The sequence below is a fragment of the Botryllus schlosseri genome, chromosome 3 (genome assembly GCF_051294905.1).
Source record: "Botryllus schlosseri isolate E-star chromosome 3, Bs_hap1, whole genome shotgun sequence".
NCBI classification, from domain to species: domain Eukaryota; kingdom Metazoa; phylum Chordata; class Ascidiacea; order Stolidobranchia; family Styelidae; genus Botryllus; species Botryllus schlosseri.
In genome coordinates this window covers 34513277-34537302 of record NC_137238.1, presented here as the reverse complement: position 1 = coordinate 34537302, position 24026 = coordinate 34513277, and the positions used below count along the sequence as shown (strand labels likewise).

The following is a 24026-nucleotide window of genomic DNA, read 5'->3' as shown; positions in this document are numbered from 1 at the left end:
TACTTTTGACATGTTAAAATCATCATCATCATTGGTTTATTAGCAATTTTATCAGTTCAATACACCACAAAAAATGCGATACAATGAATGACAGGAAGATGTCGAAGCGACTAGGAGTATAGTCCATGGAATCTGACACCCACCTTGGCCTAGGCCAGTGGTTCCCAACCTTTTTCGACTCATCGCCCCCTTTTCAAGCTCAACGCCAATCATCGCCCCCCAAATTTCGTGAACCGAAAAATCGGTATACAAACTGTAATCACCGGCGGGTTGACTAAAAAAAAATGGTCAACTTTGCCGTTCGGTGGCGAATTTTACACTTTTGCAACTGAATTTTCGTGGGATGACTAAAAAAAAAGGTCATTTCTCCGACTTGGCAGCAATATAGCCGTTTCAACGCGTCATCGCCCCCTTCGCAATTTTCGCCCCCGTCGCCCCCTTTGTCCGTTTTCGCCCCCAATCGCCCCCTTCGTCATTTCGCCCCCCTAGACCGCCAAATCGCCCCTTGGGGGGCGATATCGCCCACGTTGGGAACCACTGGCCTAGGCGATGTAAGAGGAGGCATGCACACTTAATGAAAGTAAAGAAGATATAGCATAGAAAAAGAAAGCGACAAGGAATAGGGCGGCATTACATGGAAAGCGAGATCGATAGGTCAGTCGTGGTCAGGTAATCTTGAGGATGGACTGTATTTATTTAGTACTAATTGTTGTGTTACGACTTGAATGTGGACATGCTTGTCGACTGTCGGATGGCCGGCGGGATACTGTTCCACACATCAGGTCCGGCATATTTGATAGAGCGATGATCTTTTCGGTCGATCATATGATATTTGGACGACGTGGACGCGCGTGTGTTGTACTTGTGCGCTTTTGCTTCTGAGGTAAGAAGTCATTGAAATATTCGGGGCAACGACCGCATTGGAACTGATACATAAACTTGGCGGTTTCTAGTTTCCGCATATCTTTTATGTTTAGGACGCCGAATCTCTGCAGCAGCGACTTGTTGGATGGGCAGCCAGGCCCCTTTGGGCCCTAGCTATGTTTCGGAGTACTTTATACTGTAATTTTTGCAGTGACTTGAGTGCAGTATTACTGGCAGCCCCCCAACAGAGGATGTCAAAATTTTGTCAAAAGGATTTTCAGAGCACCTGCTAGGAAAAATGACCTTATTTTTAGTCAATTCAGCAGCGATCTGAGTTAGATAAATATATTTCCCTCATTCATGTCCTCTATTGTGGATCCGTAAATTGGGGGGGGGGGGGGGTGAAAATATGTTTCGAGCTTATTAAGGGGGCGAATATTCGAAAAAGGTTGGGAACCACTACTTGAGTACTTCTGTTCACCACTCGGGGGCGATATTGCCCACGTTGGAAAAGGCTGGTTAACCAGTGATGAGCATCGGAGCGGAGTCGGAGTGGATTAAGAGCGGAGTTTTGCCGATTTTGTGACAGTCGGAGCGGAGTCGGAGTTTACTACAAATATTTTTTCGGAGAATGTCGGAGTATTGTAACTTTTGTCTCCGATATCTTTGGATAGCTCCGACCAGAATACACTATTGATTATGATTACAAACCAAAACGCAGACAGTTGACACCTTGTAAAGTTGTAATATGACGGGTAACATGCAAAAATGATTGCCAAGTGCATACAAATTAGCCATCTGCACTGCAATTGGGGGCTGGAGAGTAAACAATACTATGAGCCAACCACATTATCACATGTACCATGTGTACCATGTACCATGCTTGCCACTGTTTCGGATACTTGACGAGATTCATCGGAGTATCTCGGAGTCTGGGATTGAGCTCTTCGGAGTCGGAGGGAGTTTTCCTCAGACACTAAAGTTGTCGGAGGGATTCGGAGTCTCGAAAAGCACTATCCGCTCATCACTGTGGTTAACGCCGTATCCGATACAACTACTCCGTATTGCTCTTCGACTAAACTACGGGCCGTATAATCAGAGGTGGTCAGTAACGAAATAGGCTTGTTCTTCTTTTTGAAGTACTTGAAGTAGATTTTGCCTACTCACACTACTTTATAAGTAGATATGATTTTAGACTACAGTGCGATACACATGGCATAAAATAACCTCCGACAGCGGCAATCGAGCCCGGGCTTCCTGCTTGGATGACGTCTCCACGGTAAAAATGAACAGGGATACGAAATTTTTTGTCGAAACCTCACGGAGTACGAGCGCTAAAAAGGTTAAGAAAGACTGCTATGATATGTATGAATGACCATCAAATATGCCGGACCTGATGTGTGGAACAGTATCCCGCCGGCCATCCGACAGTCGACGAGCATGTCCACATTCAAGTCGAAATACAAGCAATTACTACTAAATAAATACAGTCCATCCTCAAGATTACCGGACCACGACTGACCTATCGATCTCGCTTCCCATGACATGCCGCCCTATTTCTTGTCGCATTCTTCTTCTATACTATCTTCTTTACTTTCATTCAGTGTGCATGCCTCCTCTTTACATCGCCTAGGCCAGGGGCGGGCAACTTCTCCAGCCGGCGGGCCGGATATAGGAAAATTATGTAGTTGGCGGGCCGGATTGCTGAATCGATGCATTATTCGTCCATTTATCCACATTATACAAGGTGTAAATCGCATTTATTGAATGTATTTAACGACAGCAATGTCATTTCAAAGCCATTTCTCGCTGATAATGACGAAGACAATGTGAATTTGAGAACAGCATTAACATACAGGCGCCGCCATGTCTGCTTCTCTCTGAACAATCAACACACGCAGCAATCACTAACTAAGATTTCAAGGCGTTCGATAAGCCCAGTACCCTAAATATACCAAGATATCAATTCATTAGGGCTGAATAGGTGACGTGATAGCGTCGTTGTTCAACTGTGTGGCCTATTTTATGGCGATATTGAATTCATGCGAATCGCGGCTTCTACGACATTTGAAAAGTGGCCCGCGACCCGGCTACGGAATCAAAAATAAGGAATATCGGGCTGGTGTAAATGACCATTGTAGTCGACAAACACCATGATTACCACAAACGATATTAGGGTTGAGTACATCGTAACTGCCGATAATGCAGCTCTTCCCGTTTCGACGAACTTACGCGTAAGCTCCATTCTCGCACGATGCGCAGTGCGCTTACATGTATTATATATGATAACATACAGTTACTAAAATTTGACGTAGTAAGCAAGTAGCGGGGAATCTCGGCAGACTGTAGCCGCGGGCCGCATCATACAAGACGGAAAACTGTCCGCGGGCCGGACAAAATCCCTTCGCGGGCCGGATCCGGCCCGCGGGCCGTATGTTGCCCACCCCTGGCCTAGGCCAAGGTGGGTGTCAGATTCCATAGACTACTCCTTGTCGCTTCGACATCTTCCTGTCTTTTCATTGTATCGCATTTTTGTGGTGTATTGAACTGATATTGAACTGATGGGGAGAATCTTCCAAATTTTTGACAATGGGCACAATGATCAGCTTGAATTAAATAATCACACGCTTCAGTGATCTCAAGTTCCGTCGTTTACAAATTTCAGGTCCTGTCTCTGCGTTTCTAATGGCGACAAGTGTGGGCGAAACCAGATTACAGCGCTTACGGGCTGGGCTGTCTTTATTTTCATGTGGTAGCTTTACCCGAGCGACGCAACAAATAATTATGACATGGTTATTATTCTTATTTCCTATGATATTTTACTTACAGTATGTGATTTCGTAATCGTACACCTCCTTGATAATTGATATCGGTGGGCTTAACTTCTTCAGCCAGTCATTATACTGAATATCGTGCTCTATTCACTTGCTCATGTATAATGGTTCAGATGCATTCATCCAATACTAGAGAGGAGAATTGGACTAAATAGACGTCAATACTGTGGCGTAAGCCTACTGTTTATTAGTTATAGTTGTTTTGTTAACACTTCTTTATTGGCTTCTGTATGGTGTGGTGAAGATTGTTTTTTATTTAGATACTATCATATCTAAATATATGTATCTAGATATCGTCCTTTAGCATACGATTGTTCGCATGTATCTCACGTTAGTTCTACAAATGGCCTGGGGTCCGCACCTCAAGATTTAATGAAGGAGACTGTTTAATGAACAGTTATTTGTTACGTGGATTCCGATTTTTTTATTTGATCAAGGCACAGTACTCCCCCCTCCGACGATCCCACTCATAAATGAGATTGTTAATTTCCTGAACAATCTGTGACTGGCAGATTAATGCACTGATGATTGTTTTATAGGCCTAATGATGATTTGCAGGGATTCGGGAATTGTTGATTCAGGAATTGACGAACTTGGTGGTTATGTTTATAGACTCTATTTGCTTGTACTTGGACAGTTTTTAGGCAAAACCAGTTATTACACTCCAGATTTAGAAAAGTGCGAATTGGTTTTAGGATAAAATTGCATCACTTTTATAAATGAAACTTCTGTCACAACTCACAAGAACCGCATGAAAAGGCTTGCCCCTGCCATATATCACGCAACCTGAATGTATTTTTGAAGATTCTACCTATCTGTTGTACATTGTCATTAGTCACTTTGCATTATTCGCGTCGATGCATGCATGCGACCCTTTGGCAAATCTAACTTTTGATACTACTCGGCCACTTTTACTTATAATTAAGTATAGAAATTTACACCAGGGTTGTAACCAAGTCACAAGGTTCAGAGTCACAAATCAATCTCACTTATACTTCTGACTCGGGTTGAGTCGAGTCATTTTCAATTCAACACTGAGTCAAGTCCGAGCTCAAGTCACGGAGTAAAGTGTCGAGTCCGAGTCGTAGTGTTTTGACTCGAGTACGAGTTCAAGTCATTGTGTTGACTGTTTAGTTCCGCGTTGATGTCATGTGATTGATGTGAAGCCCACTTTTTACAACTCTGCTGGGCGATATCGAATGCTTCGCATTCATAATATACTAATTTTCCTCACTTTTAACGGTTTATAGCAGCATTTTTACTATTTTTTGAAATTACAATGACATGCCTGTCTTGGTAGACCCAGTCTCGAATTATATGACTTGGTCCGAGTCATGCGTAATGACTCGAGTCCAAGTCGAGTCAATACGCAAACTGACTCGAGTCAAGTCATTTCTCATTTTCAAGAAAATGACTCTAGTCGAGTCGGGTCACCAGAAAATCGCGACTCGAGTCATTACAACCCTGATTTACACCCTTTGTTCTACTTGCACTTGAGTTGCAACGCTGACTACGTGACCACCTCTGGTGCTTTGTCACCAATTCTATGGTTATCGAGTGTCAGCTGGAAATATTCGGGCTTATTTCAATTTGAATATAATATTCAATCGTATATTGAAGTTATGTACATCCAAGGAGTTCTCGCGATCGTACTTTGTGCCAGCCTCATACAAACAGTGTCGAAACTTGTATTTTAATTTTTAGCTGCATCATTTCGTGTACAATTATTCTGCTTACAATGACGACTGAAACATTATCGTCGACAAGTCGACACGAAAAATCTCTCGGACTTCTGACAACGAAATTTGTCGCTCTCTTACAAGAGGCGAAAGACGGGATTTTAGATTTAAAAGTAGCCGCCGATCAACTGGCTGTACGTCAAAAACGACGCATTTACGACATCACAAACGTGCTCGAAGGCATCGGCCTTATCGAGAAACGATCGAAAAACAGCATACAATGGAAAGGATCGGGGCCGGGCTCCAGTAATCAAGAGTTATCGATGCAGCTTAATGCTTTACGTGCTGAGATTTACGCTCTCGACGAGAAAGAAAAAAAACTAGATCAAGAACAGCAATGGGTACATCAAAGCATTCGTAATGTAACTGAAGATATTGATAACAACCGTCTCGCGTACGTCACTCATGAAGATGTGTGCGAATGTTTCAAAAACCAAACACTGTTAGCAGTACAAGCCCCTTCTGGCACACAACTCGAAGTCCCAGTGCCCGAGCAGATATCAAACGGAGATCGTAGATACCAAATCCACTTGAAGTCGAATTCCGGGCCTATCAGCGTGCTACTCGTTAACAAAGATGTAGCAGAATCCCCACCGGTCGCAGTCCCGGTTCCCCCGCCTGATCAACCCCAACCGTGTTCGTCATCTAGTCTACCACCGCCTGATGAGATCGTAGAAACTAATGAGCTTGATGATGTCATGATACCGCAAGCGTCACACCAAGTCGAACCGACCCTAGCTAAAATACCGGCTAACGTACTAGCTCACGATAAAATGGACGCGCCGCCTTCCATGAGCGATCTTTTCGATCCGATCGCGGATTCTAACGATATTTTGGACTTACTGAAAACCGACGACATCACGCCGTTATTGAGATTGTCCCCACCGCCTACATTAGACTATGTCTTCAATTTGGAACCTTTCGAAGGCGCCAATGAGCTTTTTGATTTGTGTGGCGTATGAAGCATATGTAAGCTTCCGTATTTGCTCAAAGCTGATTTGTAACAATGTTTCAAGGTGTGATGGAGCGTTATTTGCTCCTATTTACAATTTGTTATCTTATCGCGGTCAAGAAATAACGATAGGCTTTGTTTGATACCAGTTTTTAATTCTTTTTGATATTGAATGAAAGGGCTTACGTCCCGAGAAAATCTTTTTACTGCGTTAGTGTTCTATGGCAGACTTGAGCAACTAAATTATTCTGGTTGTATAATTAGACTAATTAGTTGAAGCGAAATGCAGGCAATCTAATTTGTGTAACGTTTCCATGCTCTAATTTTAATTCTAAACTACTTTCTGGTAGTCCTAATTCTAATCTAATTTGGAAAAAACCTGTAGCTATAAATCTAATTTAAATTGAATTCGGAAATAAACGTGTAGCTATAATTCTAATTGTACTCTAATCTGGAAAAAACTTTGTAGCTGTATTTGTAATTCTAATCTAATTTGGTGAACCTGAAAATTTTCTAGTTGTCCGAGTCTGTTCTAAGGGCAGATGTGGTAATTCATATTTGCTGCACTGCCGATTGGGTATTTGTGTTGATAAGTGGTGTTAATCCCCTGAAATCAATCGTCACTAACTAAGCCATGATAGTAAATCAGTTTCCATACTAAACACGAGTATGGACCCAGTAATATTCTTGCCGGATAAAGCATAGATCACTGCCATCATTTTCCGCTTTTTGGTTAAATCTTCGACTGTTGCATCAAATCACGTTTCGGTCAGATTGGTAAATAATGCTGTTTTTTATGTACTAACTTGATTTGATATGTTTTGGTATGTAGATTAGCGTATAGTTTCTGGTAGGATGTAATTGTTAGCGATGTAGTTGAGTTTATTACACTTGTAACAATGGTTTAGAATTTAGTCAAATTAACAGCTATTCTTCCCAATCACCATTTTGAGGACTTTCCAGGTTTTAAGTCCAATACTATCCGTGTTTTGACGGCCAATTCGGCAAGGTAGTGTCACTAACAGGCAAGGAAACAAGGTGCGCTCGCCAATTTTAGTCTTGAAGTTTTAAACTTGTATGGTTTAGTGTTCTTGGTCGTTTTTAAGTTTGTGTAGTTTTTAGTGTTTGTTAATAAAGTGTGTCGGGTTGATATGTGTTGTTTGTTTTTGTGATGTAGAATTGTGTAAAATGTCATGTCATTTACCTTGGTATTACCTCAAAACTATTGCCAAGTTTCTGGATACTTAAATCAATCCTGTTCACTGGAATGTAGTAAAAATTTCCTTGGCTGTTTCTATTCTGTTTGAGATTGCCACTGTGGTTCTGGCCAATTATCTAGTCCATGTCTGAGCTCCATGCTTGATTTATATTTGTCCAATGTTGATTCTTGATTGACAAAAACAATGTTCATGGCCTAACACAGTGATTCCAATTTTCAAGCCATTTCATCCATCTATTTGAAAATGAAATACCTAGCTGCTAAGTAGTCCATTCGCGCAGCTTTCATTGTACAATGTAGGCCTACGTTGAATATTACTATTTGTAAAACGAGCACCAGTTCTTTGATAAAGTGTGACTTGGTTTTGACGTTCTGGCCAAATCCTTGGCCCTATGTGTATGTATGTGTGTGTTGTTTTTGCTTGCTTGCTTGTCCGTTATATAAACTCTTCCTTGCTCCAATGGCCTTAGTTGAAAACGATTGTTTCCCATATTCATCGCCTTGCCAATTTAAATGCAAGGTAAACTAATGGCCCTATTTTAGCTTCCAATGGAAAGGCAGTTTACCTGTAAAAGTAATTGGACGCTGGCTTGAAAATCTGCACACCCCACTTTGTCATTGAAGCTGTCTTTGTTATTTATTAATTCTTCGCATTTCTCGTTCTCGCGTTATTATTTTCCGTACTAATTACCGTTTTTCTCTCAGGTCGGTCTGCATTTTCAAAGGTGCGCCGACATCTTGATAATTTATGTGTGAAATAGTGTGTTTCCGACAATATTTTGGTCTTTACGAACGTTAAAGTGTGTTGCAATAGCGCGGCTTAGTGTGAATATGTAATTCGATATTTGTGTGTGGATTATCGGCAAATTTTTGTGTGGTTAACAATACTATTTCATTTTATGTAGCGGTAGCGTTATCGTATAATATCCCTGGTAGTACCTCCTTCCTTGTCATTTAGGCTGTTAGAATCGTGCTAGATACGAAATGTTTGATGCAGTTTATGCAAAGGATTCTTCCGCGAATTAGCGACTACTTCAATTCTTGTGCCAATTCCCAGGAGCTGGTTTTAATTGCGGTAATCAAGCATAGGCAATTAGGCATTGATTCTACTGTGTTGGCATCGGTCTGGCATTCTGAAGTAGTTCTCAAATAATGAGTGTCTACGTTCCACACTCTACAGTGCTTTAAATGTATTTATTCTGTCTGTTTGACAATCCTTTGTGGTATTAAATTGAGCTGCCGGTTTTATGTTACGTTATGGCTTTCGTGCTAAACTGCCTGAAATGTTTACCCTAATTCAATCATAATGAGCTTTTTGAAACTCTTCCTTGCTCTGTTAATTGTCACGATGATGCTAATCCTAGTTGTTAAAAGTTTTAGATGTTTCTAAACTCTAGAATACCAGGTCTGAAAAAAATGATTGTGACTTATATTGACATGACCTCGGGAATTTAACCAGTACTAAAAGCTGTGAATAATATTTTCCACAAAGTGATGATGTGATGCTTCAATTTCAATTCGGAACTGCCTTTGAGCATACATTAGTAGGGTATATCATTTTACAGTTTTACAATGCGAATCGCTTGCTATTTCATTCGATACACATTGCGACGCATTCCCTATTAACAAGCAAATAATATGCCGACGATCAGAGATTGCGAGTTTCCTTTCAAACCAATTGAGCGCTCGATATATTTTGATAATTTCTCTTTCAATGATACTTTCACGATTACGTTCTTTTTTTTTATCCAGACTATCTCTACTGTAACATGTAAAACAGAACTGTGACGCGACAATGGCACGGGACGTGCGAAAAAAGTATGTCTTCGGACTGATTCAAAATCACTTCGATGATGTCGAAGATTTGAGTGGGAAATACGGAAATGCCGTGGAATTGAATGCATTTCTTGACGATGGAAACCGGAACACGCTATCCGTCATTCAAAACACTGCGAATTCGCTCGTTTTCAGTAATTCTATCAGCGGAGACGTGAAATCTCAGCATAACATGTTAGTGTTCTATAAATCGAGACCTGAACCTATCACAGACGCGAATTTCAGGTCTAATATCAGCGTTTCGAGCATGTCAGACCCCGTCAACGGGTTCTATCATATTCTGCAGAAAGTTTTCGCGCCTGTGCTGCTTCAAAACACGCGTAATTTAGATCCGAAACTGCAGAAATTATTGGGCGATTTAGAACGAGGGTTTGGACATCACGTACGCAAAGGTATGTCACCCAGACACAGCGGAGACACGGGTGATTCTGATGTGTCCGATATACTTGTGCCTATGGATGAAATTAAATACTGGGAGAGTGCATCTACGCAGTCTAATCGTTCAGAAGCTAAACGCGGAGAGCGTTTCGGCGAAATTCTCGAGCCTCTCTCGAAATTATTCTCTACTTTAGACACAAACGCGTTAAGTGACGGGCCTGAACTTGTGAACCAAACGCAAGACGCTCTCGATGACTTATGGAAGGAAACTGAGGTGGACAGGGAATACCCGGAAGCTAGAATGGTCCATTTTTTGGAGATAATTGGCGGAGAATTTTGCCGCTTTGTGCAACGCAGGCTAGGAACTTTGTTCAAATCTGTCTGGTCTGACCCGTATCCGAATGTGAAGGACGCTCTACGACAATCTATCATGATTTGTGAGCGCTGGGTATCATCTTGTGAGCTGTTGACGGAACATATGTGGCGACAATACCCTACACACCAGTGGAAATCTGGAAAAGTATCGATGGCGTACGTCGAAAACGTGATCTCTCGGTTGAAATCTATCAGTGAATTACGTACCGTTAACGAACAGTTGATGCAGCTTCTCTCTCCGATGGAGAGAGAGCGTTTGTCAATATCGAATCAATTGGAAGACTCTTTCAAAAACGTGTCTCCTCTTTACTACAACGCTTACACTGAGAATGGATATCAAGCGGCTGTCGCAAATTATCACCGTGACATGCGTCCTGCTGAAGATGCAGTCGCCAACAAGCTCCGGTTACGTTTGAAAAACACGACTGGGCAAGTGCATCAGCTTTTGAGAGAGTTTCAGCAGTTTCGCGACTTGATAAAGCGGCCTAACGTCAGTCAGGCTTTGACTGCGGAACGCGAGACTCTGCTAGGGCAGTTGGAGGATTATTTGAAGACCGTGAAAGCCGATTTTCAAGCTAAATCGGCGGATCCAGATCAGTTACCGAAAGGTAAAAATCTTCCGGAAGTCGTGAATAACATAGTGTGGGTTCGTCAGTTGCAGTCTAAAGTGAAAGAATTGCTGAAAGCTTCAACCGAGCTGCTTAGTTCTCTTCGTAGATTTGAAGATTTCAAACGTTTGGCGGAGAAATTGTTGGAGACTATGAAAATATACGAGGATGACTTATTCCAAAATTGGTGTGAAGAAATGAAGGCTTCTCTAAACGACAGACGGGATCCTTTGAATATTCAACGTTCCAGCAGGGTGATGGAGTTGGATCACAGAGATGGGAAGTTAATTGTGCATTACAGCGAAAGACTTGTCGGTTTATTACGTGAAGCGCGCCAGCTTGCTGCGTTCGGGTTTAGAATACCAGGCAAGATACAAGACTCTGTCACGTACGCCCAGCAGTTTTACAGGCACGCGGTTGTTCTGAAGCAAGTCGCTAATTTCTACAACACCATCGATCAACAGATGATACCCAGTCAGCGTCCCATGATGTTAGACATGGCTCTAACGTTCGAAAAGCTGATCAAAAACCCGAAAGGCGCCAGCAGAAACGAGGAAAACGGAAAAATGCACATAACCTGGGAAAAACCTGACGAATTGGACGGGCACATCAAAAAACTGCAGGAAGTCGCGAACAAGTTAACCAAACAGAACCGGCAGTACAGAAAACAGCACGCGATTATTCGCGACAAAGTCGTCACGTTGATGAGCGTTGATTTGTTGCAGAACAACTCGAAATGGAAGGATATTTTGGGTGAACTGCGCAGAACCATCGGAGAGATCAAGGTACGGAATTCGATTACTCCGTCCGACATACAAACTTGGAAAGCGCACTGGAACAGACAGCTGTATAAGGCGTTGGAGCATCAGTATCAAGTCGGATTGGAAGCTTTAAACCGTAATTTGATCGAGATTAAAGTCGATTTGGTTTTCCGCCAAGAAAACTTACAGTTTCGGCCGTCTTTTGAGGAATTGCGGTCAAGATACTACAAAGAAATGAGGCGTTTCATCAACATTCCTAACGTTTTCAGGGGGGTGACTGACCAATCAGAGGATGACCCGCACGCGACAGGTCAAGTCGTGTTTCCCGCGATGATCGACAGAAACGCGGAAGGCTTTTACACGATTTTCTCGAAAGCGGAAGACCTTTTTCGGCGTCTCGGCAAAGTGAAGAGCCAGTTCGAAGACTGGGTTGTCATCGGAAAGGTCAAAGTTGAGGATTTGGTGGCGAAGCACTGCAAGACGTACGCTGATTTTGAGCGTAATTTCAGAATGGTTAAAGCGAAAGGACGAGATTCTGAAAAACTACCGTCTCAGTGTAGAGTGGATTGCTTTTTGATATCGACTTCGCCTGTAAAGTCTGCGATTGACGATCATTTGCAACGTTTGTTCGACGCACTAATCGATGGGCTTCGTGGTAACGTAACAGAACTAGTGAAGGAAGCTGATAAGTTTGTGAATAACGCAGCAGAAGCTCTTCAGAAAAAGCCAGAAACCGTCGAGGAGATCGGAGAGGCGAACGCGAGACATTCTGAATTGAAAAATTCACTACCGGAAATGAAAGGGAAGTACGAAAGCGCGGAAAAACTCAATAATTTGTTGAGAAAAATGGGTGGCGAAGGCGTAGGCCCGGCTATCTCCACGCTGAGATCGAAATGGGACACTTTAGACGTGACTATGGAGTCTCATCACGAAATCATCCAAGGTCAGATAGCGGTCATGAAAGCCGGTGTTGAATCTGGGATTCAATCTTTCGTGACTGACTTGGAAAAGTTCGCGGAACGCTGGAAGCAACTCAAACCGGGCGATGACATCATCGAAAGCGGAGACAGGTCAAAGTTTAAAGCCGCGATAAACGATTTGAAAAATCGCAAGGAAGAATTTTCTGATTTACAAAACAGACGTGATAAACTTTTGACTGATTGCGAACATTTCGAGATACCGCGCCCGGATTTGGCGCTAGTCGATGATTTACGCGTCGATATCGAAGGCTGCGAAATGACGTGGCTCTTGTACGAAGAATTCAATAACGGACTGGATGAAATGGCCGACGAGGATTGGATTTCTTTCCGTAGCAAGACTTTGAAATTCGAGGAATTTCTCACTTCGTGGGATGATCGTTTGAGAGGCGACCCTTCGTCTATGACTGTGAAAATACAAGAAGAAGTCACTACTTTTAAAGAATTAATCCCGGCTTTGAAATATGTACGTGGCGAAAACTTATCGGCCGATCATTGGATTGAATTGTTTCAAATTGTGGGGCTGCCTCGCGGCACTACGCTGGAAAAACTGCGATTTCGTCACATATTATCGGTTGCCAGTAATATTGTCGGCAAAATCTCAGAGTTGAAAGAACTTAACGGGCGCGCCCAAGGCGAGGTGTCTATTCGCGAGGCCCTGCATGATTTGGATATGTGGGGCGCAGCGGCCGTCTTCACCCTGACCGATTACCAGGACTGCGAGGGCAAAGGCTTGAAAGTGGTTAAGGATTGGAAAGAAATTGTCAGCGAAGTCGGGGATAACCAGTGTCTTTTGCAGTCTTTGAAAGATTCCCCGTATTTTAAGGGGTTTGAGGACAGGGCAGGAAGTTGGGAGAAAAAACTGGCTCGTTTGGACGAATTTCTGCACAAACTCAACTCGATTCAAAGAAAGTGGGTGTATTTGGAACCGATTTTCGGACACGGCGCGTTGCCTCAAGAGCAAGCCCGTTTTGGACGCGTGGACCAAGAATTTCGGGTTATACTCTCCGATATAGTCAGAGACAACCGTCTTGTGTCGTTAGCGGGCCGGTCTGGCATGCAGACTCAGCTGACTGAGATGCTCGATCAGCTGCAACGTTGTCAAAGATCCTTAAACGAGTATTTGGAAGAAAAACGTGACTCGTTCCCGAGATTTTACTTCATCGGAGACGATGATTTGCTGGAAATCTTGGGACAGTCGACCAAGCCTCAAGTGATACAGTCTCATTTGAAGAAGCTTTTCGCCGGTATACACAAGGTTGTGTTCGATAGCAACCAGCAGAATATAGAGTCTATGTGCAGCTTGGACGGTGAAATCGTGGATATGAAGACTCCGGTACGTTTGACGACGAACGTCGAAGAATGGTTGGAGGATTTGTCAAAAGGAATGAAAGATACTTTAAAAGATTTACTGAATACGTGTCTTCGTAGTAAGAATAACGTAGATTCTACAGGGTATCCGTCTCAAATACTCTGTGTCGCTGAGCTGGTGAATTTCACGAAACAGTGTGAAGACGCGATTGCGAACCACCGTTTGACACACTATGAGAAAGATTTGGCCGTAAAACTCGAGAGTTACACTAAATTTTTCTCGAATCTTGACGAAAAAGACTCCCAAGCCGCCGTGCTGAAGTTGAAGCTGAAAGCTTTAATCTTGGACATCATTCACAATATAGATGTGGTGCAGCAACTCATCAAGTGTAACGCTGGTGCTACTAATGATTGGATGTGGCAAAAACAGTTACGGTACTACCCCGGCGGAAATTGTGCTAAAATGCGAATGGTAGACGCAGAATTCGATTACACTTACGAATATCAAGGTAATGCGCCGAAATTAGTGCACACGCCTTTGACCGACAAGTGTTACTTGACTTTGACGCAAGGTATGAGGATGGGTCTTGGTGGCAACCCTTATGGCCCTGCTGGAACTGGAAAGACTGAATCTGTGAAAGCCTTGGGCGGCCTGTTCGGGAGACAAGTCCTCGTTTTTAACTGTGACGAAGGCATCGATGTAAAGTCAATGGGACGGATTTTTGTGGGGCTCGTCAAATGTGGAGCTTGGGGCTGTTTTGACGAGTTTAACCGGCTTGAAGAAGCGGTGCTGTCTGCCGTTTCGATGGATATTCAAGTTATTCAAGCTGCGTTAAAGTATAGAGCTAAAACGGTTGATTTACTCGGCAGAAAAGTGAGCATAGACCCGAATTCGGCCGTGTTTATCACCATGAATCCGGCCGGAAAGGGGTACGGGGGCAGGCAGAAATTGCCGGACAATCTGAAACAGCTTTTCAGGCCGGTGGCGATGTCCAGACCAGACAACGAGCTTATAGCGGAAGTGATCTTGTTTTCGGAAGGGTTCAAATCGGCTAAAGCACTAGGAAGAAAAGTGGTGGCTGTATTTAATTTGTCCCGCGAATTACTCACACCGCAGCAACACTACGATTGGGGATTACGTGCTTTGAAAACAGTTTTACGTGGAAGTGGACAAACGCTACAGACATTGAGGCAACAACATGGAGATAATGTAGATACTGAAAAAGAAACCTTGGCTGTAGTGCAAGCTCTACGTTTGAACACAATTTCGAAGCTGACTTTTTCAGACAGTGAACGATTTGACGCGCTAGTGCGTGACGTATTCAAAGGCGTGTCTTTCGTGGGTGTTGCTCAACAGAAATTGACGGAAGCTATCGAGAAAACTTGCGAGGAAATGAAATTATCGACGCAAGAAAGGCAGGTGAAAAAGACTCTGGAATTGTACGAACAGTTGAAACAGAGAATGGGTGTTGTAGTGGTAGGTCCCAGCGGGTCTGGTAAGTCTACTTTGTGGAGAATACTGCAAAGCGCTGAAGCAAAACTTGGGCACAAAATCAAGCTGCATACCGTCAACCCAAAAGCAATGCCGCGAACGCAATTACTTGGACAAATTGATATTGACACTCGCGAATGGACTGATGGTGTTCTAACCAACGCGGCTAGAGACGCAGTCCGTGTGCCTCAAGGGGAACACACTTGGATTATATGCGACGGTGATATCGATCCTGAATGGATCGAATCGTTGAATTCTGTATTAGACGATAATCGTTTGTTAACTATGCCTTCCGGAGAGAGAATACAGTTTGGTCCCAACGTAAACTTTCTCTTTGAAACACACGATTTAAGCAGTGCATCCCCTGCTACCATTTCCCGAATGGGCATGATTTTCCTAAGTGATGAGGACGCAGATGTCAAAGCTCTGGTTCATACGTGGCTGATGAAACAGCCTGCTGAATTGCACGGTAAATTTGAGACTTGGTTTCACGATTATTTCCACCGAGCCTTGGAGTGGGTTTGCAGGTCTGGGGATAAAGTGGTTGAATCGAGCCTGGTTGGTACCGTGCTGAACGGGCTGTCGTATTTACACGGGGTTACCACAAAAACTGGGTTTTTGGTCGCGATTTTGAAAGGGCTTGGTGGTAATCTGTCTACAACCGCGAGACAGGATTTCGCGAAAGAAATTTTCCAATGGGGACACGAAACACTGCCGGATCCGAGAGACGCGCTGAATATTAGCTACAATCAGAAAAGAGATACTTTAGACAGCTTCCGTGTTGATTTATCGCAGACTGAATCGTTCTCTGAAGGCATACAAAATCTTGACGAGTTACCGGTGATTCAAACTGTCGAAATGCAAAGAAATATTGACTGCGTCTTGCCGTGGTTACGTGAAGGTAACAGGCAACCTTTCGTGGTGGTCGGTCCTGATGGGTGCGGAAAATCGATGCTTTTGAAAGAGTGTTTCGCGAGAGAGCGCTCCACGCAAGTAGCCATGATACACTGCAACGCGCAGACTTCGCCCGTACATTTGGTGCAGAAATTACAGCAAGCTTGCATGGCTGTAAGCGGTGGCGCTTCTGGCGGACGTGCTTTGAGACCAAAAGACTGCGAAAATCTGGTGTTGTACTTGAAAGATATCAACTTGCCGAAGCCTGACAAATGGGGCACAAATCAGATGATCGCTTTTCTACAACAGATTCTGACTTACCACGGTTTTTACGACAGTAACAACGAATGGGTAGAGCTCAAAGGAATTCAAATTGTGGCCTCCATGAATGCTGCAAGCACCTTAGGTAGACACAAGTTAACATCGCGATTCACATCACGCGTACGAATTCTGAGCGTAGATTATCCTACAGGCGAGGAATTGTCTGTGATTTACGGAGCGTGCGTGGGGCCTGTGTTGCATCACAATCAAGCTTTAAAGCAGCATCCTGTGTGGGGATCTAAAGGCAAAGTTCAACAATTGGCGGACGGGATGATTCGCTTGTATGAAGAAGTGCGGAAAATCTTTTTGGCTGACGATCACGGACACTATGTGTTTACTCCAAGAGATTTATCTCTATGGTGTATGTCTTTGCTGAGGTACGATGACAATTCTGTGTGTGGTAATGACGGCCGAAGCCCCGATGCTTTGTTACGGGTCTGGGCTTATGAAGCTTCCAGAATATTCCGCGACCGTATTGCGGAATCGAAAGGACGCGATCGTTTTGACTCTATCGTTTCTGGGATTTTAGCCAACGATTGGTCGTCGAGAGTGTTGGAAGATAAGGAGGGTTCGTTTTTTGTGTCGTGGGGAGCACGGCAGGAAACTGTGGCAGAAGGGGCTCTTCCGAAACATGGGAAATTGCTTGGCGTTTTGCCTGTGCCTGATTTCAAAGAATTCATCTCAAAAGGCATCAAAGCGTACAACAGAGACGTCCGTGAAATCGATATTTTCATATTTGAGGAAGTTTTGGAGTATATGGCTCGCGTGGACCGTATTTTGACTCGACCTGGCGGTAGTTTGCTTTTGGCTGGCAGTGCTGGTGTCGGCAGGCGCACTGCCGTGTCTGTAGTGGCTAATATGCACCGTATGACTGTTTTTACCCCGAAAGTGTCAAGACAATACGGACTGAAACAGTTCAAAATTGACATCAAAAACTTGATGCAAAAAGCAGCTATCGATGGCGAACAAGTTGTGTTGATTCTCGAAGACTTTCAGTTGATGCAAAGCTCGTTTTTGGAGTTGATTAACAGCTTGTTATCAGCCGGTGAAGTTCCAGGGTTGTATGCGTCTGAAGAATTGGACCCATTACTCGCGCCATTGCGAGATGAAGCCCGCCAAGCTGGACATCGCGGACCTATGTATAATTATTTCGCGAAACGCGTAGCTGCTAATCTACACGTAGCCCTGATTATGGACGTAGCCCGTGAGACTTTTTCTATCGATTGTGAAAGCAATCCGGCCTTGTACAAAAGGTGCCAGGTGCAGTGGATGGACGGTTGGGGTAGAAAGAGCATGGAGCAGCTCCCGAAAATGATGCTGAGACAAGAATTGCCAGACGATCCTCAGATCGGGAAGATCCTTGTGAAAAATTTTGTGCGGATACACGATTCTGGAAAGAAACACTCCAAAAAAGACGTGACTCCTAGAAAATATGTGACTTTCCTGAAAACCTACCAAAGCGTGTATTTGGAGAAAAGGTCATCTTTGAAACAGAAGCAGTCGCATTTGCAAGCTGGGCTGTCAAAATTGAACGAAGCCGCTACTCACGTTGATGATTTGAAGCGTAAAGCAGCGGAACAAAGCAGATTGCTGGCTGAAAAACAGAGCGAGGCAGACCAGGCTTTGAAAGACATCACCGTGGCCATGGCTAACGCCGGAGAGCAGAAAAGCGAGATGGAAAACCTAAAGCAAAAAGCTGCAGAGGAACGTGTTAATATCGACAAGCGCAAAAAGAAGATTGATATCGAACTGAGTGAAGTACAACCGTTAATAGATGCTGCGAAAAAAGCTGTCGGTAACATAGGACAGAGCACTCTGGCGGAGATAAGAGCTTTGAGAATGCCGCCTGATGTAATCAGGGATATTTTGGAAGGGGTTTTGAGGCTGATGGGCATTTTCGATACTTCTTGGGTTAGCATGAAGAGCTTTCTTGCGAAACGTGGAGTGAAAGAAGACATTATGTCTTTTGACGCGCGCCGCATCACCCCTGAGATTAGAGATTCCGTTGATGAACTGTTGGAGAAGAACAGATCTAGTTTTGAGACGGCTAACGCGAAAAGAGCCAGCGCTGCGGCCTTACCTCTTGCCGAATGGGTGAAGGCTAACGTCAAGTTTTCTAAAGTTTTAGAAAAAATCGAGCCCTTGGAAAAAGAACAGGAAAAACTACAGAGAAACTTAGAAAAAGCAGAGGCGCGCACGAAAAAACTCGCCGAAAAGCTGAAAGTCGTGGACCAACGCGTAGAGGAATTGACGGACAGGTTCAAAAAGGGCACCACCGAGGCCCAGGCTTTGAAATCGGAACTGGACAAGGCTAACGAGACTATTGTAGCCGCGGAAACTTTGGTCGGGATGTTGTCAGGGGAACGCGATCGCTGGGACGGTCAAGTCAAGACGCTGTCCGATGAATTAGCCACGTTGCCTGCCCGTGCCCAACTTGCTGCGGCGTTCATTAATTACTTAGCCGCTGCCCCGGAAGACGTGCGACGTGACAGGGTGGCTGAATGGCAAGAAATGACTGGACTTGCAGGGTTTGATGTGAGAAGGTTTATGAGTACCGAAAGTCAACAGCTGGAATGGAAATCGGAAGGTTTACCGGCAGATGATTTGTCGAGAGAGAACGCGTTAACTATCTTACACGGTAGACTGCAACCGTTCTTGATTGATCCATCGTCAAGGGCTACAGCCTGGCTCAAAACGCACTTGAAAGATTCGCGATTGGAAATTATTAATCAACAAGATTCTAACTTTTCAAACGCGATCGAGCTTGCGGTTAGATTCGGGAAGACTTTGATCATACAAGAAATGGATAAAGTCGAACCTATCTTATACCCTCTACTGCGAAAGGACCTTGTAAGCATGGGGCCTCGGTATGTAGTGCAAATTGGAGAAAAAGTCGTTGATTATAATGAAGAATTCCGGCTATTTATGACTACAAGAAATCCGTCGCCTGACATAACTCCTGATGCTGCCGGTGTTATTTCCGAGATTAACTTCACGACCACAAGGGCCGGGCTTTGCAGCCAACTGTTGGCTTTGACTATTCAGCACGAGAAGCCAGAGTTGGAGCAGAGGAAAACAGAACTCCTTGCCGAAGAGGAAAGGAAGAAAATCGAACTTGCTAAGTTGGAGGAGAGTTTGCTTGAAAAACTGGCCAAAGCAGAAGGGAATATCCTCGAAAATAAGGCGTTATTGGACAGTTTGAATCAAACTAAAAGCAGCAGTAATACGATCGCGCAATCGCTTGCGGCTTCACACGAAATGGAGGCTTCTTTAGATCAAGAACGCAACGCTTTTCTGCCAATCGCAGAAGCCGGCAGCACCATGTTTTTCGTGATATCTGACTTGTCCAAAATCAACAACATGTACCGATTCAGCCTCACTTCGTTTTTGAGACTGTTTCAACGCGCTTTGGAGCTCAAATCTGAATTTGAGAACACAGAGCAGAGGATTAAGAATTTACACCAGCGTTTGACAGGATTGGTGTACGAAACTGTGTCTGGTTCCTTGTTTAAGACAGATCGACTGATGTTTGCTATGCATCTGGTTAAAGGCACGCGTCCCGAGTTATTTAAACGCAACGAATGGGAATATTTCCTTGGGATTTTTGTGCCTGCCGGGGCAGCGTCAGGAGATGCCTCAAAGTCTCACAGTGATGTACCAATGTGGATAGCTCAAGACCGCCACAGAGCAGTGTCAGAGCTTAAAACCACATTCTCGTCACTATACCAGGCTTTGAGTTTGGACGACACTGGCGTGTGGGTGAGGTTTTCTCAGAGCTCGAAATGCGAATCTGACATGCCAAAACAGATCAGCGGTAGAACAACACCTTTTCAACAGCTTCTAGTGATACAGACACTACGGCCTGATCGTTTGCAAAGCGCTATGGCTCGTTTCGCGTCTCAAACCCTACAAATCGGAGAAATAGCGACCGCGGGAGCTAGTCTCAAACGTGCGTACAAAGACACACTATCTTACGAACCGATTTTGATTGTGATATCACCTGGTGCTGATCCGTCTCAAGAGCTACAAGAACTTGCTGTAAATGTCGTAGGTGCTGAAAATTATTATCAAATCGCGATGGGACAGGGGCAAGCTGACGTAGCAATGCAGCAGCTTAAAGAATGCGCACGAAACGGATATTGGCTGTGCCTAAAAAATCTACATCTAGTCACTGCCTGGTTGCCTGTTCTTGAGAAAGAACTGAATTCTTTAAAACCACACGATGGATTCAGGCTGTGGCTTACGACTGAGGTACATCCGAAATTTCCGACGATACTGCTACAATCGAGCGCGAAAATCACTTACGAATCGCCGCCTGGCGTTAAAAAGAACATGCTGCGTACTTACGACGGCTGGGACAGAGACTTTGTCCATGGCGGCGCTGGGAAATCGTCAGTGATCAGATCGCAAGCGCTGTTCGTGCTGGCGTATTTTCACGCAATCGTACAAGAGAGAAGGAATTTTATCCCGCAAGGTTGGACCAAGTTTTACGAGTTCTCTCTGGGTGACATGCGTGTCGCAGCTGACGCCGTGGATAGATTGTGTACGCAGGACAAGGTACGGTACGATTTTGTGCATGGATTGATGGAGAATGCGATATACGGTGGCCGCGTTGATAATAATTTTGACATGAGAGTGTTAAATTCGTATTTGAAAAAGTATTTTGACCAAGGGTACATCGGTGGGTCGCGTAGTGGAGCTAAAATTTGCGGCACCGTTTCAATCCCGGTATCAACACGTATCGACGATTACACAGACGCAATCAACCAGATCCCGGAAGACGATGATCCTTCCGTATTCGGACTACCTACAAATATAGACAGTTCAGCACAAGCCGTCATTTCCAAACAAGTCATCTCGCAGCTTAAAGTCATGATGAGATCTGTGGAAGTGGGGGGTAAATTCGACCGTGACGCTTGGAATAGAGAACTAGGACCTGTGTTGAATTCGTGGAAGAGACTGAATCAAGGCGCACGTCCTGGGTTGATTCAGGCGCAAAACCAAGCGCCTTCGACCGCGAAAGACAGGTCTCCGATTTTGGAGTTTGTCCAGCTTGAAAAATACAATGCGGTAGAACTAGTGAAATCTGTACACAAGACCTTGTCTGCTTTGAGTAAAGTTATTAAAGGCGCAGCCTTGCTTACTACCGAAGTACAGCAGTTGGCAAACTCTTTACTTCTGCAAGAGACACCGTTGAAATGGCAGTCTTTGTGGGAAGGACCTGATGATCCCGTGATCTACATGCGTGCTATCGTGTCTAAAGCAACTGCTCTGCAAGGATGGGTGTCTCGGGCAGAATCGGGTCGCGTTATTAAAGAAGAAATTGATCTGTCTGATTTATTGCATCCGAATACGTTTTTGAACGCGCTACGCCAGCAGTCGGCCAGAGACTCGAACATTTCGATGGACGAATTGAAATTCGTGTGCGCCTGGAACAGTAATCATCTGTCCAACGGGAAGAACGCGGTTAAAATCGGAGGGCTGCTGCTCGAAGGGTGTACTTTTGACGGTAATCGGCTGTCGGAAAACCACAGAGATTCGGCGACTGTGTCTTCAGTGCCGCCTTGTGTTGTGGCTTGGGTGCGGAACGACACACCTGGCCCGTACGCGAAGTCTGATGCAATCTCCTTACCTGTGTACACTAGCTCCACTCGCGAGAGTGTGGTAACTTGTTTGGATGTGCCTTGCGGAGGAAATGTGAGCGTATGGGAGCAGTGCGGCGCCGCGCTGTTTTTGAAGCAGTGTTAGCGGGTTTGGCGGACATTCGGTTACCTTGGTGTATTGCGGGTTGCCGTACATTTTCCATGTGACCAAAAAGTATCCCATACCTAAACACAGACTTTTGAAATGCTTTAAGTAGACTTAGACTTTGTGTACTTCTATTTCTGCATGACAGTTCTGAATTTGAAATTACTACTACGTTTTTCTAAAGCAATGTTAGTAAGTTTGGCGGACATTTTGGTTACTCTGGTGTGACGGTTGCCCTACATTGAGCAAATCAGTACTTCTTCTTGAGTATCAATGGTCATTGCTCAGACCTCACCCAAAATATAACTGCAATCGAACCCTAACCCTAAATTTAACCCATGCTCAAGTGTCGCATGCTCGTAAGTACAGTACAGTATCGGACTATATTTTTCGGTGATGAAATATTACCCTTCACTTGAAGAAGTATGTTTTAATTACTTGAAATGTTACAATTGATACATACTGTAATTGTTTTTCTCAGCCGTAATCACTGATTGTTAGTGTGTATTTTCAATTCTGTAAAATCTGTTGTCTGATATCACTATCTGCGACATTTTAAACCCAATTTTACCTTTGCTGTCGACCCATAATTTTTACCTACCAAGTCGCGAACTTACAGCTGGTCGCTTCGTGTTTTGCGACAGAACAAACTGCACAGTTAATCTCTAGTATATTTACTCAGTAGCGATCTGCTGTCCTTGTTTGATTTAACCCTGTGTCTGCATTTGCAGGCTATGTATTGTGTGCACGCTACTGGACAGTATTAGTGTCTTCAAATTTGTTTCAAGATGATTATTTGCATTGACTGTAGATCACACTTACTTCTGTAAACAGTAGTTTGTGATTAGGCTTTTATGATGGTGCTATACGCCTATGACCCGTGTATGGTACATTAGCTATATTAAGAATACTGTGTCTGAAAAACTTGGTTAGTTTCTGTGTTAAGTGCAGGCCTGAGCCTAGTTTGTGTAAACTGTTTCGTCAATATTTCGTAGTCGAATGTCACTGTTGTATACTTTGCACTGTGATGTCTTTATATAGAGTAGAATACACATATAACTTTGTTTAAAGCATTTGTATAGAAATTGTAATTGTGAACTTGTGTAGTATATTTTGTTACTGTTGTGATAGTTGGGAAATTATAGTTTAGTTCGAGCTCTATAAAATCAGCGATGTATCTGCGATGCCAACGTCTGGTTGTTTTGTGCGTCGTCGTACTCGTCGAAGGAGTTCTGTAATACATGATCAGTTTATGTGGAGTTAGATTTGAGAATAAGACCCGCCTGTTCGGCAAAACTTCATTAGATTCAACCAAGGGCAGCTTTATGTTCGTGTTAGCAGGGAGTAGGCCATTACGGCAGTCCTTCAGCAAAAGATTTGACGTTAATGATCAATATTCGTTAAAATGAGTTCAAAAGAAATTGGTTTTGTAACTTGGAGGTACATAACTTCAATATACAATTAAATAATATATAGACATATTGAATTGAACCCAGGCTAGGACTCGTCAGGGGTAATCGTGAGCAACTAGAATAGAATTCAAAAGAACCTTCTACATCAACAATCGTATCACAAAATTGAAGAAATAATCGAGTACAGCCAATCTGATGTACGTCTGCCGTAAGGAAGGCCGTTAAATTGTGTTTTGTTTACCTTATAGTCTGACGAAATATCCGCAGAAAGCAAATATATCATATCCCTAGGGTTCAACAAAACA

The 24026-nt window shown here is 43.8% G+C and overlaps 2 protein-coding genes and 1 long non-coding RNA gene across 3 annotated transcripts in view; all 3 read left to right on the top strand.

Annotated features, from left to right (window-relative positions):
* LOC145435167 (uncharacterized) overlaps positions 1-24026 on the top strand; it is an 84544-nt gene that overhangs the window by 32355 nt on the left and 28163 nt on the right. The gene's annotated exons all lie outside the window — the stretch shown is intronic.
* LOC145436395 (transcription factor E2F5-like) lies at positions 3898-9361 on the top strand. Its single transcript, XM_080313741.1, has one exon. The coding sequence runs from the start codon at positions 5437-5439 to the stop codon at positions 6397-6399; it is 963 nt and encodes a 320-aa protein (XP_080169867.1). The 5' UTR covers positions 3898-5436; the 3' UTR covers positions 6400-9361.
* LOC145436393 (cytoplasmic dynein 2 heavy chain 1-like) lies at positions 9403-23499 on the top strand. Its single transcript, XM_080313739.1, has one exon. The coding sequence runs from the start codon at positions 9404-9406 to the stop codon at positions 22307-22309; it is 12906 nt and encodes a 4301-aa protein (XP_080169865.1). The 5' UTR covers position 9403; the 3' UTR covers positions 22310-23499.

Excerpts from the sequence above, each read along its gene's own strand:
- LOC145436393 (XM_080313739.1), top strand. The coding sequence starts at position 9,404 with ATGGCACGGGACGTGCGAAAAAAGTATGTCTTCGGACTGATTCAAAAT.
- LOC145436395 (XM_080313741.1), top strand. The coding sequence starts at position 5,437 with ATGACGACTGAAACATTATCGTCGACAAGTCGACACGAAAAATCTCTC.